This window comes from Lepidochelys kempii, chromosome 6 (genome assembly GCF_965140285.1).
Source record: "Lepidochelys kempii isolate rLepKem1 chromosome 6, rLepKem1.hap1, whole genome shotgun sequence".
NCBI lineage: Eukaryota > Metazoa > Chordata > Testudines > Cheloniidae > Lepidochelys > Lepidochelys kempii.
This window is the reverse complement of record NC_136385.1, coordinates 72,071,339-72,087,642: the sequence shown is the minus strand read 5'-3', so window position 1 is coordinate 72,087,642 and position 16,304 is coordinate 72,071,339. Positions and strand designations below refer to the sequence as shown.

Here is a 16,304-nt window from a genome sequence, read left to right as displayed (position 1 = left end):
TGGCATAACATGTTCTTGACTTCCAGCACTCACTGCCAACAGCCACTGTGGGGATCTTCCTGTTCTCATGACTTGCCACCCACCCCACCCGGGTCACACATAGTCCCTGCTTCCCAGCATAAAAGACTGTCTAATAAACTAGACATCACTCTTCACACCTACCCAGGCTCACTCCTCTGCAGACTCCTCACCTCTTCCCAGGTTCTGAAAGCTTATCCTCCCTCCCTTGTGCAGAGCAAAACCTACCAGGGCTCTCTCCCTGGAGGCCTGGCTCCAAACTCAGTCATCCTTCTCCCACTTGTGTCATGGTGTTTCCACACCACCACCTCCAGTGGACCAGTAGGGAAATCCAGGCTCTCCCTCTTCTCGGGATTCCAGTCCAGACTCTGTGGCGAGCAGCTAAGGCCTGCTCCCTCAGACTTCTTCCTGCCTCAGCCTTCCTTCAGGCTCTTTCCCTCAGTCTCGCCCTGCAGTTACTGTACATCTGTATCTCCAGGGCTTTCCTGCATTCTCTAACAAGCACAGATGGACTTTGGAGCTGTTCTCTTCTCTCCCTGCTACCTTCTTCTTACTGGGCCTTCTTCTCTGTTTGCTCACCACCCAGCTGGGTTTCATCTTCAGTTGGGCCGGGGCAACCAGATGCACTAATTGCTCTCTGGCTCCAGTTACCTCTTTCATCAGCTGTGAGGACATACCCATCACAAGACCATTAACTCCTCTCTCCACAGGCCAGAAAGAATGTTATGAAAGATGTAGGGGACAGGCATTTGGGGGGATGGGAACAGTTTGAAGGAGGTCATTTTTTTTATTTGAGGAAGGGATGTTTGTGTATTTGAAGCATCCTTTGTTTAGGAACAGCCTTTGCCAAGAGGTGCAATGTGTGTGGTTCACCAGAAGAGCCATTGGCTCAGCCTGGTCACCTCTGGGGAAGTGGGGGAGGGGGAAAGGGAATGCCACAGCTAGTGCTTAAAGCTCACAGGTGGGATTACTGAGGGGTGCAGAGCTTCTATCAGAGCTCCAGTCTCTGACAGCTCCCAGAGCTCCATTTCACTCCCCTTTGGGCAGCCACCGCCTGCTTATTGGCCCATCCACCTATCCATCACATGCACAGGAGGGCCTTTGTCTCTGGGGAGCAGCAGATGTGGTAGCGATACAATTTAGAACCTGGGGAGGGGCAGGGAGAAGTCATGAGGGGACGTGGATAAGCCACAGGGAGCCTGGACCCTCCCCTGCTGGTTACCTAGCATCTAGTAGGGACAGGCTGTGAGCCAGACCAGCAGGAAGGGACAGAGCAAGGATGGAAGGGCAGAGGCAGCATACCTAGGACAGCCCCCACCCATCCCCACTGACTGTCACTGCACCCCCAGCCCCAGAGACTCCCAACCCCACTGAACCTCAGTCTCCAGAGACACCAACCTCACTGAATTTTACTGCACCTGCCAGGCCCCCTATACCCAAAGAGTCCCCACAACCCCACTGTATCTCATGGCATCCCCTAGGCCCCTACCCCTGAACTCCCAGGATGTATTTCATTTTTAAAATTTGTACGAGGCCTGCTGCCTCATTTAAAAACAAGTAGAACTTAAATGTGTTTATGTAATATATGTATACAAGAAATTATGAATTGTCTGCAAAGAGTACATGAAAATTTACTTCAGCTTCCCTACCTTTTCAGACCACTTCAAGCACCGGTCGTGGCCAAGAGTTCTCTTTAGAAATGCCCATTCCTTGGCACCCAAAAGAGTAACAGTAATAATATCCTTGTGGATCAGTGTATTTCAGGAGGGTTGTAGAGACAGCAATAGTTCTTGAGGTCACGAGGTCTCTGTCCATGACTGCTTCATAGCTCAACTAGGATCGTAAAGTGAATCTGAAGTTTGCTGGAAAGTCCGTTCACATCTCAGACATTGGTGTGATATGCTTCTGCTGACGTGTCCCTGTCAGGTGGCAAGCTACAGCATGCTAGTCTGGATGAAGCTTCCATGTGGCTTTTCAATCAGACTTATTTGGAGTGCCCTGCTATAATCCAGCCTGGAGCAGAAAAAGGCATCACTTTCATGGCCAGGTCTGTCTGTGAGAAAGGGACACAGTTTCTATGCCAACTGAAGTGGCCAAATGCCCAGTACTGTGATCATCTGCATAGCAGTGCCTTGTCAATCCCAGGTGAGTCAAACACTAGGATCTTCCTCACAACATGAGCTGGAATCTCACTGTAAGCTTCCCCAGAGGAGTGCCCTTAACAGTGCCAGTCAAAACTCCAGCAATGTGTGCTCCTATCCATAATATCCAGCTGAGACTCCCAATGTGGGCTTCCTAACAGCTGTGCCTGTCGATGCCAGCTGGATTCCAGTGCAGTAAAACAATCAAACAAGCACTCAGAGGAGGCTAAGAAGCTGGAATGTAAAAACTGAACAAAATTTTCAGCAGGGAGTTTAACAATTTGGCAGCCAAGATTTCAACTTCTCCCTTGCATCACAGCTAGAGTCCTGTGCTGGCATAAGCAGTGTCTGCAAACATTCACACACTGAGCAGATTGTACCCTTTTATAAATACATTGTTTTTCTTTTTGCTGCCAAGAATCTGGGCTTAAATTTAAAGGCATGAAGACACTAAGTAATTGCCTTGCTTTCTTTTAAAGATCCAGCCATGATTGTGTGAAGCAAGAGGGAGAAAAGGTGTGTGCCCTCACACATGTACTGAGGAAGTGTGGTGATAACTGGGCATGGGCACATAAGCTTAACCATTGAAGACTTGCAAGATACTCCTGTGCACCATGTTACAGAAACACCAAACTAGCAGTGGGAGAACAGGCTACAGCAGAAGGCAAAAAGCAGGGTGCAGGGGGAGTAGGTAGAGCAGCAAAGCCATGTGCTGCAGCGTGGGACAGAGCAGAGGTTTAGTAGAAGGGTTCCAAGACCCAACACTGAATTCACTGAAGAAGAATGATAATGATTCCCAGCTTTTGGCTCTCTCCCCAGAGCAGGGTGCTTCCTTAAAGGAGCAGCAATCAGCACTGACAAAACACCTGTCTTTTTGAAAGGGCATCCAGTGCTATTTTACCTAGAAGCCCATCCCTAGCAGCTGTATTCTCCCTCTTACTCTTCCTGCTGCTAAACTTTGTGTAAATCCCTGTGCCTCCAGATGAAACTGTATCCTGAAGTTTAATGGGAAGTCATAGATGGCAGAGCTAGGCAGAACTGGCATAGAAAGTGTCATGTCACCACTGAAATGGGTGTAGATACCACCACTGCTTACATCTGCTATCCTGAAGGCACAGCATGCAACAGGGTGTCATGAGATAGCAAAACACACCTTGGCTATGTGGAGAGTGAGTCTTTAAAGAGATGCTTTATTGCCTTCGCAGGTGCAACAGGGGGGATTTGTTTGAAAGCCTGTATCAGTAACAGAAGGTACATGGTGAAATAAGAATGACAAATACACATTTTAAAGTAAAATATTCCAATATCTGCCTGAATTTGAGTTCAGGATTCTGGGTTACTTTTGCAATAGATAATAGAGCACAGTACAGGGGTGGCCAACCTGTGGCTCCGGAGCCACATATATTAACTCTTCAGAAGTTAACATGCGGCTACTTGTATAGGCACCAACTCCAGGGCTGGAGCTAGAGGCGCCAATGTTCCAATGTGCCGGGGGGGCTCACTGCTCAACCCCTGGCTCTGCCACAGCCCTGCCCCCACTCCACCCCTTCTCCTCCCCTGAGCCTGCCACGATTTGCTCTTTCCCCTCCCCCTGCAGAGCCTCCTGCATGCCACAAAACAGCTGATTGGGAGGCACAGGGAGAGAGAGGCACTGATCAGTGGGGCTGCCGGTGGGTGGGAGGTGCTGGGAGCGGAGCTGATGGGGGGCTGACGACGTATTACTGCGGCTCTTTGGCAATGTACATTGGTAAATTCTGGCTCCTTCTCAGGCTCAGATTGGCCGCCCCGGCATAGTATATAAAATATATAACAAGTAATAATGATGCTGTGCACTGTATATTGCACCTGTTTTGGAGAATCAGAAAGTTCTTCACAAACATTAAGGATTTAAGGCTCAGATCACCCTCAGTGGTAGATGGTACTGTCCCTATTTTACAGATTGGGAAACGGAGGCACTGAGGTTAAGTCACTTGCCCAAAATCAGACAGCAAGTCAGGGGCAGAACTGGGAACAGATTCCAGGAATTCTGACTCCCACTCCCCTGTTCTAAATGTTAGATAGTGCTGCTTCCCAGTTCACCTGCTCTGCTTTAAGTATTGTCAACAAGGAAAGGCTGATTTTAAAGTGTTCCCTGCATGTGCTTTTAGTAACACTGTATGGTTAGTAAAACTGAAAGTATTACAATCACCTCCGTGCTGCCAACTCTCACGATTCTCTCACTGGTCTCATGACATTTGATGTTTTTCTTAGAGGCCCAGCTCCTGGAGTCAGGTGATTACATGAAAATCACAGCCCTCATTTAAAAAAAAAAGTTTCAGGGCTTCGGAGTTTTAGAGAAAAGTTTGAAAACAAAAACTGTAAAGGCTCAAAAACCAGAAAGCACATAAAAAGAACACAATTTTTTAATCTCATGATTTTCAAGTCCATCTCATGACTTTTGGGGGGCAGGTGGTGGGTGGAGGAACTGGCTTATGACCTCTCGATGCTTGCGGGCTGGCCAGTACTGCTTTTCCATCACCATTTATGCTACTTATTTACCCTTTGCATTTCACTCAGCTCATCAAGAGAAACTAAGTCAGTCTTCCGTTCCACTTCCTGCTTCTAGTGAGCTTCACTTCCTAGTTCTCAAACACTAGCCTAATCCTTTGGAATTGGGGTTGCTAGAAAGGAATATTTAAGGGTTTTGTTTTTTTAATATGGCTGACATGTTTTTCAAAAATCATGAAAACATTTCTGTGAACAGTCTATAAAACCTTTTGTTTACAAAACCTAAGCCTAGGCCCTAAACTATTTGGCTGCCTCTCTTTAGGGAGCTAAATCTAGTCCTGCCCTTTTTCCTCTTCAGAACAACTTCAGTCCACTCCCCAGCTGTATAAAGGTTTCTTTACTCAGCCAAAGGCCCTTCTGTGGCTTGATCAAATCTGAGAGCAGCTGCCTATTTCAGCCATGGGGCTAAAAGGAAAGTGATTTCTTATTTTAGGGCTCTATGGTGAACCAACTGTTTCTCTGTATTTCTTTAAAATTAATTAAAATCCAGTATAAACTTAAAGGCGAAGGGCCTGATTTTCCACCCACTGGGGCCTGATTTTCCACCCACTGAAGCTGATGGGAGTTTTGCTATCAACTTCCATGGAAACCAGTTCAGGTCCCAGTAGTAAGAAAAATATCTACTGCTGGCTTTTTAAATTGTCTTTGTGATGTTACAAATTGATGTTGGGAGGTTAGTGTGCTTGTCAGCAAGTTTCATATCTGGCATTTGTTTCCCCACAGTGGAATGGAATTGGAATAGCCAATTGGGCACTTCCTTTTTCCTCCTACCCTAGAGTTTGGTGAACCTGTTCATGAAAAATAAGAGTCACACCCTTCCCATGTCATCTGACATGTCCCAAAGCAAATGTGATCTGAACCACTGCTAAGATTTTTGAAGCGTTTGAATAACCCTTTCATTTTCATACTCTTAAAATGTCCAAACTCTGGCTGGGACCAAAATCAGAAGAATTCCACTAAAAAGATGCTTCTTGGGTCATTTCTGGCTGCAATCACCCAGGGAAGTCCTGGAGATCTGATGAGGAAGCCCATTCTCAGATTTCCAGTCAGTTTTGCAGAGTCAAAAAGATTCAAGTAGTTCTAAGCATCTGAATGTTTGAGAGTTTAACTGAACATAGCCTGAACTTTAAACCTCTTCATATTCACTCACCACTAATCTTACCCTCATGATCCCTAAAAAGTCCAATGGAAAAGTCAGCAATTCTACATTTTAACGTCTACGTTTACGGGGGTGGGGGGTGGGGAGGAGAGAGAAGATATCCTACCACACTGTCTGCAAATAAATGACAAACAAGCCTCATTTTCTTGGCTATTACTTCTGCTCAATCCTTGTAACAGTCAACATGGTGGTGTTCCTTCAGTAATTAGGAGTATCTACTAGTAATGCTGTAAGGGATATAACTCCTACTGCATATACACTGAAACAGGAATACATGATACTTCTACTGAGGCTTAGTAACAAACAGGAAGGACTAATATAGTCATAAATGTTACTAAAATTGATAAGTTGGCTAATGTTGATACAGTCACAAATGGTATTCATGTCAGTAGCTATGAAACAGTAAGGTGGATGTAACCATTTCTGATATTAACATGAATGTTATTAGGGTGACCAGATGTCCCGATTTTACAGGGACAGTCCTGATATTCAGGGCTTTTTCTTATATAGGGGCCTATTACCCCCCCCCCCATGTCCCGATTTTTCACACTTGCTATCTGGTCACCCTAAACATTACTCACATCTGTACTCAAGTAATAATGAGCTGATTTTTCAAAATATTGTTAACTGTATATGTTGAGTTTTCTGAGTCTTAGAGATTTTGGAGGGAAAATATGAAACAAGAAATAAAGGATTTCCTATAAATTCCCTCCACATCTTTTCAGCTCCCAATACCAGTGCAGAAATGAGATCCAAAAGAAGTTGGCAGTTTTATAAAATATTAAACAGATTTTGTTTTCCACATTGACCTGGAAAAGACAGGACTATTTTGGGATTGCAGTGGAAAAACTGCCCCCGATTTCTCAGACAAAGAAAATGAACAGCATATGAAAGACAAAAATAAGTAACTGAACAGAAAGTATTTTCTAAGAGCCTTGAAGCATCAAGAACAGCATGGAAAGGAAAGGGTGAGTGTGTGTGTATTGGTAGGAGGAAGTGAATGAATTACAGCTCTTGATTCGGTGCTAAGAGCTGAATTTTCATTACACTGAGGATTTTAAGACTACCTGGACAGCCAAGGCACCAGTCTGTAAAAATAATAAATGCAAAAATTATACCAAGAGGCTAATTTTGAGGGTGGTAGGGAGGGAGATTCAAATCTTCCCTCTGTACCCATTACTCCAGAGAGTCTGAAATGTCTGTAGCCAGAACTTTTTTCCCCCCTTTCTATTTTGAGGTGAATTGGACAAACCCTTTCTGAGATATCAGATACAGAAAAATTAGAACGACTTTTTTGGGAAAATTCTCATAACACTTTTTGTTCACTTATAATTAGAGCTGGGGAATGTTTTCATTTCTTTTTTTTCTGAAGAATGCGTATTTTGGCTGAACAAAACTATTCATGACTTTGTTCCTGGAAGTGGAGTTGGGTCTCATGAGTGAGTGAAAGCAGGGGCTGAGAGTGAGGATTCCTGTATTCTATTCCCGGTCCTGGGAGTGGAGTGGGATGCACTGAATGAGAGAAGGTAGAGGTGGATTCCTAGATTCCAAAGCCAGGAGAGCCCATTGTGATCATCTAGTCTGACCTCCTGTATAACACAGGCCATGGAACTTCTCCAAAATAATTCCCAGAACAGATCTTTTAGAAAAACATCCAATCTTGATTTACAAGTTGTCAGTGATGGAGACTCCACCACAATCCTTGGTCAACAATTCCAAACATTTGTTGCCGGGTGTGAATATTGCATCATGGTTTGTAGACTTTAGGATCTAATATAACTTCTTAAAATCTATAGCTGAAATGCCAATCTTTATGCCAGTTCCTGATCTGAAATTTTAAATGCTGCTCAAGCTCCTATGGTGATTACAAACCCACAGTTTTGCAGAGCTTATGAAACATGTGAAGCAATTCTGAAAGGTTTCTAAAGCATTAAAGTGTTCATGTGGTGAATTTCATGCTTTAAAAAGGTTACAAATGCAGAGACATGGATTCCCTAAACCAATAACGCACATCCAAAGTCAGAGGACAAATCTTAAAGTACCTTTAAAAAAAGCCTAAGGAATTCCCAAGAAAGAAATTTGTTAAACTTATATTACAGTAACAAATATGCATTAACCACTTGATGGGGGGGGGACCTAAAAAATGTATGTGAAAAATTAAGGAAAACTACAAAGAATGGAAATCTTGGAAAAACAAAGTTAAAATAACTACAACGAAAACAAACCCAGGAAAGGATGGAATTGCAAAGTCAAGGTACTCAAACAAACATCCTCAACTAAATCATGGGACAGTTATGCCCGCACAATATTCATTTTCAACATAGACAGCATAAGCTGTGTTAGTCTAACCCCTGGTACTCTGTACCTTACTCAGTATACTAGTCAATGCATCGCCCATCACGTGTGTGTATGCAAACTATACTATCAGAGGCTGTTCTCCTTAATGAGAGGAATGCAAACATCTCACCTTTTACATATTAACACACACTGAAAACCCATCCAGCCCCATCCCAATTTACCAATCTCATTCCCTTCTGCCAGGCAGCAAGAATTTTACCATTTCAAATTCTTAATATAAAACAGTGGATCTGTGGATATCTTAAGCCGCATATACCCTCAGACTTGTTCTCTATATTCTGATACACATACTATGCTACAACTATGTAGATGAATACCTATAAATAGGCAAAAAGAAAAGGAGTACTTGTGGCACCTTAGAGACTAACCAATTTATTTGAGCATGAGCTTTCGTGAGCTACAGCTCACTTCATCGGTGCCACAAGTACTCCTTTTCTTTTTGCGAGTACAGACTAACACGGCTGTTACTCTGAAACCTATAAATAGGCATAATTCCTGGGGGGAAATGCCAAGGGATAAGGGATTTCAGACACTGACTAGCTGTAAATCTGTGGTGCTTATGACAGATATGGATCTACCTCTACATGGAAGCCGAGTCAGGATGTGGGAACATAAGAGTCCCAGGGTGTTTGAGTTACTTCAGTTCTGTATTTCCATGTTTCCCCTACTTTTAAAAAATTATTAACCTTAACTCTGAAAGTCCTTTTCTAATAGATGCATTTATTATTATTTGTTACAATCTAGGACATTGAGGTTTCTTTCCCTTAAGTAAAGCTGGTTGGAAACTTTACATCCACATTTTTTTAATGAAAAGTGGGGGAAATATATTGACAAAAAATGGTTGTGAAGAGTTTCATGTTTTTCAACCAACTACCTTCAAGATTCAAATAGAGAATCACTACCAACTCCTTAATGGAGTTTTATTTGGCCTGGAAATTCAATAGACACAAATCAGAGCTCTTCTCTTATTCCAGTGTCTATCAGAGAGTTCCCTTCTCGCTTATTGAACAGCCACCTCCATCTCCCTTAATTCTACACTAAGCCAATGTTATTTCCCTCTCTGTTACCCATCGCTCATTATGGATCTGATGACGACAAATTACAGCCCTGAATAGGGAGCATCATGGAGTCTCACTAACCCAGGGCATGGCACCCACTAGGAAGTACACTCCACCCTGCAGTCAGCCAATTCCATTATACTGTGCAAGGCTCTGGTCCCACCTCCATTGTCTCTTTTTCAAAGGCATATGTAGGCACTAATCCTAGGCTTGGACTGTGACTGACCCCTGTGCATGGGGCAGAGAAAGCTCCTTGCACCCTCATCCAGTATGGACCCTCAAAGGTGCTGGTCACAGTCTGGCTATCTGGCTTTGAATTCCCCTCCAGCCCAAACAGCCAAGTGTCATATCTGCTGTCACACATCTCTCATAAGAGATCTAAGTTTTCTGCTGTTCCACACAGCCTGCTGTCGTACCTATTACCTATCTGATGCTTTGTACACAAGGATTCCTTTCCATCTTTTGTTTCTCTGCACCAACAGGTTCTGTCACACCAAAAGTGAACCCAGTGCTGTAATGTGGGAGAGGAGACAGGAAGGGGAGCAAGTAAGAGAGGAATTTCCAGAGGATGAACTGTGCTCAGATGCAGGGAAGGGCTGTGAGCCTGGTCTAGTTCAACAACTTCCACCCCACCATTAACCTCAGCCTGGACCAGTCCACACAAGAGATCCACTTCCTGGACACTACAGTGCAAATAAGCGATGGTCACATAAACACCATCCTATACCGGAAACATACTGACCACTATACTTACCGACATGCCTCCAGCTTTCATCCAGACCACATCACACAATCCATTGTCTACAGCCAAGCCCTAAGATACAACCGCATTTGCTCCAACCCCTCAGACAGAGACAAACACCTACAAGAGCTCTATCAAGCATTCTTACAACTACAGTATGCACCTGCTGGAGTGAAGAAACAGATTGATAGAGCCAGAAGGGTACCCAGAAGTCACCTGCTACAGGACAGGCCCAACAAAGAAAATAACAGAACACGACTAGCCATCACCTACAGCCCCCAACTAAAACCTCTCCAGCGCATCATCAAGGATCTACAACCTATCCTGGAAGACGATCCCTCACTCTCTCAGACTTTGGGAGACAGGCCAGTCCTCGCTTACAGACAGCCCCCAAACCTGAAGCAAATACTCACCAGCAAGTACACACCACACAACAGAAACACTAGCCCAGGAACCTATCCCTGCAACAAACCCTGTTGCCAACTCTGTCCGCATATCTATTCAAGGGACACCATCATAGGCCCTAACCACATCAGCAACACCATCAGGGGCTCATTCACCTGCACATCTACCAATGTGATATATGTCATGTGCCAGCAATGCCCCTCTGCCATGTACATTGGCCAAACTAAACAGTCTCTATGCAAAAGAATAAATGGACACAAATCTGACATCAAGAACTGTAACATTCAAAAACCAGAAGGAGAGCACTTCAATCTCCTTGGACACTCAATAAACAGACTTAAAAGTAGCCATTCTTCAACAAAAAACCCTTCAAAAACAGACTTCAACGAGAAACCACAGAACTGGAATTAATTTGCAAACTTGACACCATCAAATTAGGACTGAATAAAGACTGGGAGCTGCTGGGTCACTATAAAAAGTAATTTTCCCAGTGTTGATATTCACCCCTTCTTGTCAACTGTTGTGAATGGGCCACATCCACCCTGATTGAATTGGCCTCATTAGCACTGACCCCCCCCCCACTTGGTAAGACAACTCCCAGCTTTTCATGTGCTGTATATTTATACCTACCTACTGTATTTTTCACTCCATGCATCTGATGAAGTGGGTTATAGCCCATGAAAGCTTATGTCCAAAAACATTTGTTAGTCTCTAAGGTGCCACAAGGACTCCTCGTTGTTTTTGCCAATACAGACCAACAGGGCTGCCCTTCTGAAACCTGGTCTAGTTCAGTAATCAGTGTGATTGTTTTCCTGCTGTGATTCAGGCTCTTGGGTCAGGAATCACAGCTGTGCTAAGAAGGTTTTAGTTTTGGATCAAGGGTCTTTAAATATCTAGGGCCAGATTCTCAGTTGGTATAAGTCAGTGTAACTCCACTCAAGTCAATGGAGCTACATCAGTTTAGAGGCTAAATTTTGATCTGCTGTAATTTCCCCTCTGTTTATTTCTGTTTCTAGGAAGCTTATCTGACTCCTCTCCCTCACTCACTTTTTTCTGTCTTTCACTGAAAGTTTAAGGAGAGTTCAAGTTATCTTTGTTTCTATTACTATTTTTCTGGGGCCAGAAGGAATGTTGCCATGATCCAGCATGGAATTACAAGCAGGAGTTTCCCTTCCAGGAAAGGAAACAACCACTATCATCATTGCTACACACCCCTACAATCTGAAGACAAGCATTTGTACACAAATGCACCTACATAGTACAGGATAGAGCACATCTAAACAGGTAGTCACACACACAGCATGTAGATGCACATACATATACAAGTACACCATGCATAACTAGGCACATATACAAACAGCTTGCACACACACACTTACATACATACAGTATGCAGTTAGGGAGATGTCACTGAACTAGTACATCCATTGCTCTGACTGAATCTCCCCATTTCTAAGTGGGCCGCAAGCACAGTGTTGTAGCAATGTAATGAACAGAGAAGCATGGACAAGTGGCTGGACTTTACCTCCCATAGTTGTCAAAGGACCATGTCTTCCAGGTCAGAAGACAGACTTTAAAATAACAGTGCATGTGAGCCCTTGCTTTGTTCCACCCTCCTTCCAGCCTTTGTTTGCATGATGTGTCCTCCCTGCATAAGAGGCTGAAAATCCCCAGTTTTCATGCCTTCCTGAGTTTCCCCTGAAAACAGAATTCCTCTCCAGTTAGCCTGACCTGTTCCATTGTACTTTAAAGATTCCCTCTACTTCCCCAATTTTCATGCCTAAAAATCTGTTCCTTTCATTTCAAGGCATCCCCAACTGGCACTCTCCCTCAACTGCTTAACCTTCAGTGCCGGTAGCAGTGCCTGGTACCATGCACCCCAAGGTGGACATCATATCCAGAGACAGGCTGCTATTTAGTAAGGGAGCTTGAATCCTCCTCCAACAGTTTTCAAGGATCACTTGGTGCTGTCCTGGCCTGGGACTAGTAGAGTGGTCTAATGAAACCACAAACCTGTCTTTGTGATGGGTAGCACAAAAGAGACTGAGGGGCTAATAAAAGGAAGGCTATCCACAATAGGAAGGAGAAGGGGTTACCTCATCTCACCCCACTCATAGTATGTTCACCTCCGCATAGACGAAGTGAAGGAAAGAGACACCTAAATGCCTGGATGCCTCAGACGTCAGAGAAAGGACTTATCTCTGTGAGAAAGTTACACTGGTTTAATCTCAGGTGCTAAAACTTGTTCTCAAGCGACTTAAGCAAAACTGAAATAAGCCACTCAAACTGAAATAAGAGGTTTGCACTGATTTAAGGAAACTTGTTTTAATTCCCACATTAAGTTAAACCAGTGAAACTTTCTTGTTTAGACAAACCCAAAGACAGCACGAAAAGCTCCCTGGCTGCTACCAGCAGAAGGTTACTAAGAAATTAAAGTTGATAGGAGATACCTAGTAACAGCACATCCTTAATTCCAATACTGCTCTCATGTTGCACAAGTCAAAAGTGACTAGACAGGTTACTCTGAAACTCTTCCCCCAAGAAAACTTCTCTCGCCTAAGATGAAGCTTGAAAAATCCCATCCCATAACAATCGCACAGCAGACAATAGAAAGGGCTGAAAACAGGTGTTTGAACAGAAGAGTTCTCACAACCTTAGCTGTAGAGTGGTGGCCATAACCAGTAAGCCACCACTCGCTTCTCCAGCACTAAAAATCACTGTGTGGTGCATGGTATAGTCATGAACAATCAGTGTGTTAGAAATGGGAGGCTCCGCTAGGGCATATGTTTGTCTATAATTCTGTTGACAGGGCATTTAAGCTTTCTATCAAGAGAGCGCATCAGCACCCAGTCTTCCTTAGGGGATTGGCCTTCATGGAATTCCAAGGGGAAACCTGCTAAAAGGGAGGATTCAGAACAACATGGATGATGTAAAACTAGGCTCTTTTCTAGGCAATCATTCTCTGTCTGGTTTCCCCTTGCCCTCCCCAGCAGTGTTTTGGGGCTATAGCCTCCACTTTGGCCGCTGAAGAGGCAGCATAGGTCTCTTCCCCCCACGGTCTGGCTAACGCATCTCCCCAGCAACACCCTGGTTTGGGCTTCTTTCCTCCATATGATTTTCTGGGCTTTTTTGTAGGTTTTTGGTCCCCCCTCTTCCCTCAATAAGCACCAGCACTTTGAAAGTTTGACCCAGCAGAAGAGAGGGACACTGGTATAGCCCATTCAGGGCACAGCCCACAAGGAATGTGCATTTCACCAGGCAGAAAGCAGAAGATCAGTGTGGGGCTGGAGCTATCGTCACTGCCAGGGCTTAGGGCAGTTAAATCCAGCAGGAAACAAATGGCCATGAACAGCCTGATCCTGCTTCTATGGAAGTCATCAGCAAAACTCCCCTTGACTCCCTCAGGAGCAGGCCCTAAAAGAAATGAGTGCTGAGTCTCAGGATCTTCCTTCTCCAAGGCAGATTATGCCCTTTTGAAGCCCATAAAACCAGCTAAGGGGGTTAAACCTCTCTGTGCCCCTGTCACTTCTTGGACAATTGAGAATATTTTTGGCATATGGCAGGTCAGAGCTTGCAAACTATATATTTGTTTTCCTTTAGCTCCTTACTTGTGCCCTCTAAAACACATCTTCCTTATCCACCTCTTTCGAGGACAGCCACCCTTCAAATGATGTGCCCGCCAACAGCCACTATAAGAAAACCTAAGTATAATCTCATCACAGACAACAGTTTGAAAACCACTCCACCAAAAGCGGAGACTGAAACAAGAGTCAATGGCTCTGAATCAGACCCTGGGCAACCAAAGAACCAGGGGCTCTCCAAAGAAGAGGGAAACAGACAGCAGCTCTGCTTACAAGGGGTGTGCCAACTTCTAGTGTCTTCCCAATGGGAACAACACAGCCAGAAACAACACATATGGATGGCCCGGCCCAGGCTTTGTAAGCAGAAGTCTCCATAAATGCTGAAACCTGCTCCCAAGCTGCTGGCCTGGAATGGCCCCACGCAAATAAAAATGCAACATCCTTTTAGCACTTAGCCAGAGCTAGCAAAGACCTACGCCAGCCCCTGCAGGAGCTAGACAATAGCCCCCCCAGGGGAAGGCAGATCAGGTACTAGACTGAGGGTAAGCAGCACTACTTCGCTTGACAGCAGCCCCAGCCACCAGGCGCCGTCCCCAGTTGCATTCCTGGCAGTGTCCCCGGCACCGCGTGAATGCGGGGCGCCTTGGCAGGCGCCCGGAGCCTTTTCCTTCCAGGCTCTCGTGGCGCGGCGCGGCAGTGTTAGCAATGAACCTGCGAAGAGGCAGCTCCCCACCCTGCTCTCCTGGCAGCTCCCCTCCTACCCTGCTCGGGTCCCTCCTGCGGCCGCTCGGCACCGGAACAGGGACTCCCTGCGAAACTCAGCCTGAGCACCGCGGCGCGTGGGGACCCAGCTTCGCACCCCGAACCGCTCCCGTCTACACCGCATCGCCCCGAGCTGTGCCCTGCCCCCAGCCCAGCCTCTCCCTGGAGACACCTCTCCTTCCGGGGCCAGTGGAAGGGGCGCTCTTCATTTCACCTCCCTCAGCCGCAGCCCTTCTCAAACTCCCCCCCCCCCCCAGGCATTTCAGTAGCTAGCCATCAGGAGGGTGAGAGGGACTCGGTCTGTGCGGCCAGGGGGTGAAAAAGAAGTTACTCCACTCACCCAGCGTGGAGAGCCGCAGCAGCAGCAGCTGGAGAGGGCTGGCCAGGTGCGGGAGACAAGCCATGGCTCTGCTGGGTCCCGGGGGCTTCTCCCCGCGCTGACCGCTCTCTCCAGCTCCACAGAAGCTCTGCTGTTAAGGCTGGGGCTCTTGCTGGCTTATAGAAGGATTCCCACCCCCTGCTCAAGAAGGTTCTCATGGGTCCTAAAACCCTCACGGTTCCCCTCACCCCAGTACGTTCAGCTACTGCGTGGGGCAGCGAATCCAAGAAGCAGCGCTCACATCAGTTATTAACGCACCCCTGAATACATTTTGTAAACACTAGCATGCCGTTGGAAGAGCTGGATTCAGTGTCTTTTTAGGTGTTTCCCCTCTCCTAATCGGTCTCATTCTGCAGTTGCCTTGATGGAACTGCTCCATTCCCCTCACCCCAACGCGCACACAGTTTGTGGACCAAATTCAGGTGATATGTAAGGTGAGTGTAAAATAGATTCCCCTAGGCATGAGTCTCCTCTGGCTGACACTGGTATGCTAGGGGAATCAGATCTCCTTACACTAATTTAGATTTCCTTACACTCAGCTAGACTTCCCTAGATCCACTTACACCCATTTACATCTAATTTGGGTTAGATAGAGCAGGAGGTACAGGTTACAGTAGGGTGTATGTTGCTTTAGCTTCCACCTTCTGATAACTTCTTGTTTCCCTCTGGCTCCTCATGCGTGAGTTACATCAATTTACACTCCCTTAGATACTCATATTCAGAAAAAAGAAAAGGAGTACTTGTGGCACCTTAGAGACTAACCAATTTATTTGAGCATGAGCTTTCCGATGAAGTGAGCTGTAGCTCACGAAAGCTCATGCTCAAATAAATTGGTTAGTCTCTAAGGTGCCACAAGTCCTCCTGTTCTTTTTGCGAATACAGACTAACACGGCTGTTACTCTGAAACTTATATTCAGAGGGACCTAATTCAGAGGGATGAAATCATAGAAATGTAGAGCTGGAAGGGACCTCAAGAGATCCTCTAGTCCAGCCCCTTGCACTGAGGCAGGACCAAGTAAACCAAAACCATCCCCGACAGCTGTTTGTCTAACCTGTTCTTAAAAGCCTCCAATGATATGGATGTCTATGTGTAAAAGGCAGATACGAGTTACACAGTGGTAAGTGGGTGTGAGTCTAAACTAACGTTAAGGGAG

General features: G+C 45.4%; 1 protein-coding gene across 1 annotated transcript in view; it reads right to left on the bottom strand.

The window, feature by feature from the left end:
- LTK (leukocyte receptor tyrosine kinase) overlaps positions 1-15,219 on the bottom strand; it is a 167,560-nt gene extending 152,341 nt beyond the window's left edge. The window contains exon 1 of the mRNA XM_073348710.1: positions 15,112-15,219. Within this exon, the coding sequence (XP_073204811.1) occupies positions 15,112-15,175 (64 nt within the window). The 5' untranslated portion in view covers positions 15,176-15,219. The remainder of the gene's footprint in view (positions 1-15,111) is intronic.
- Between the last annotated feature and the right edge of the window lie 1,085 nt (positions 15,220-16,304).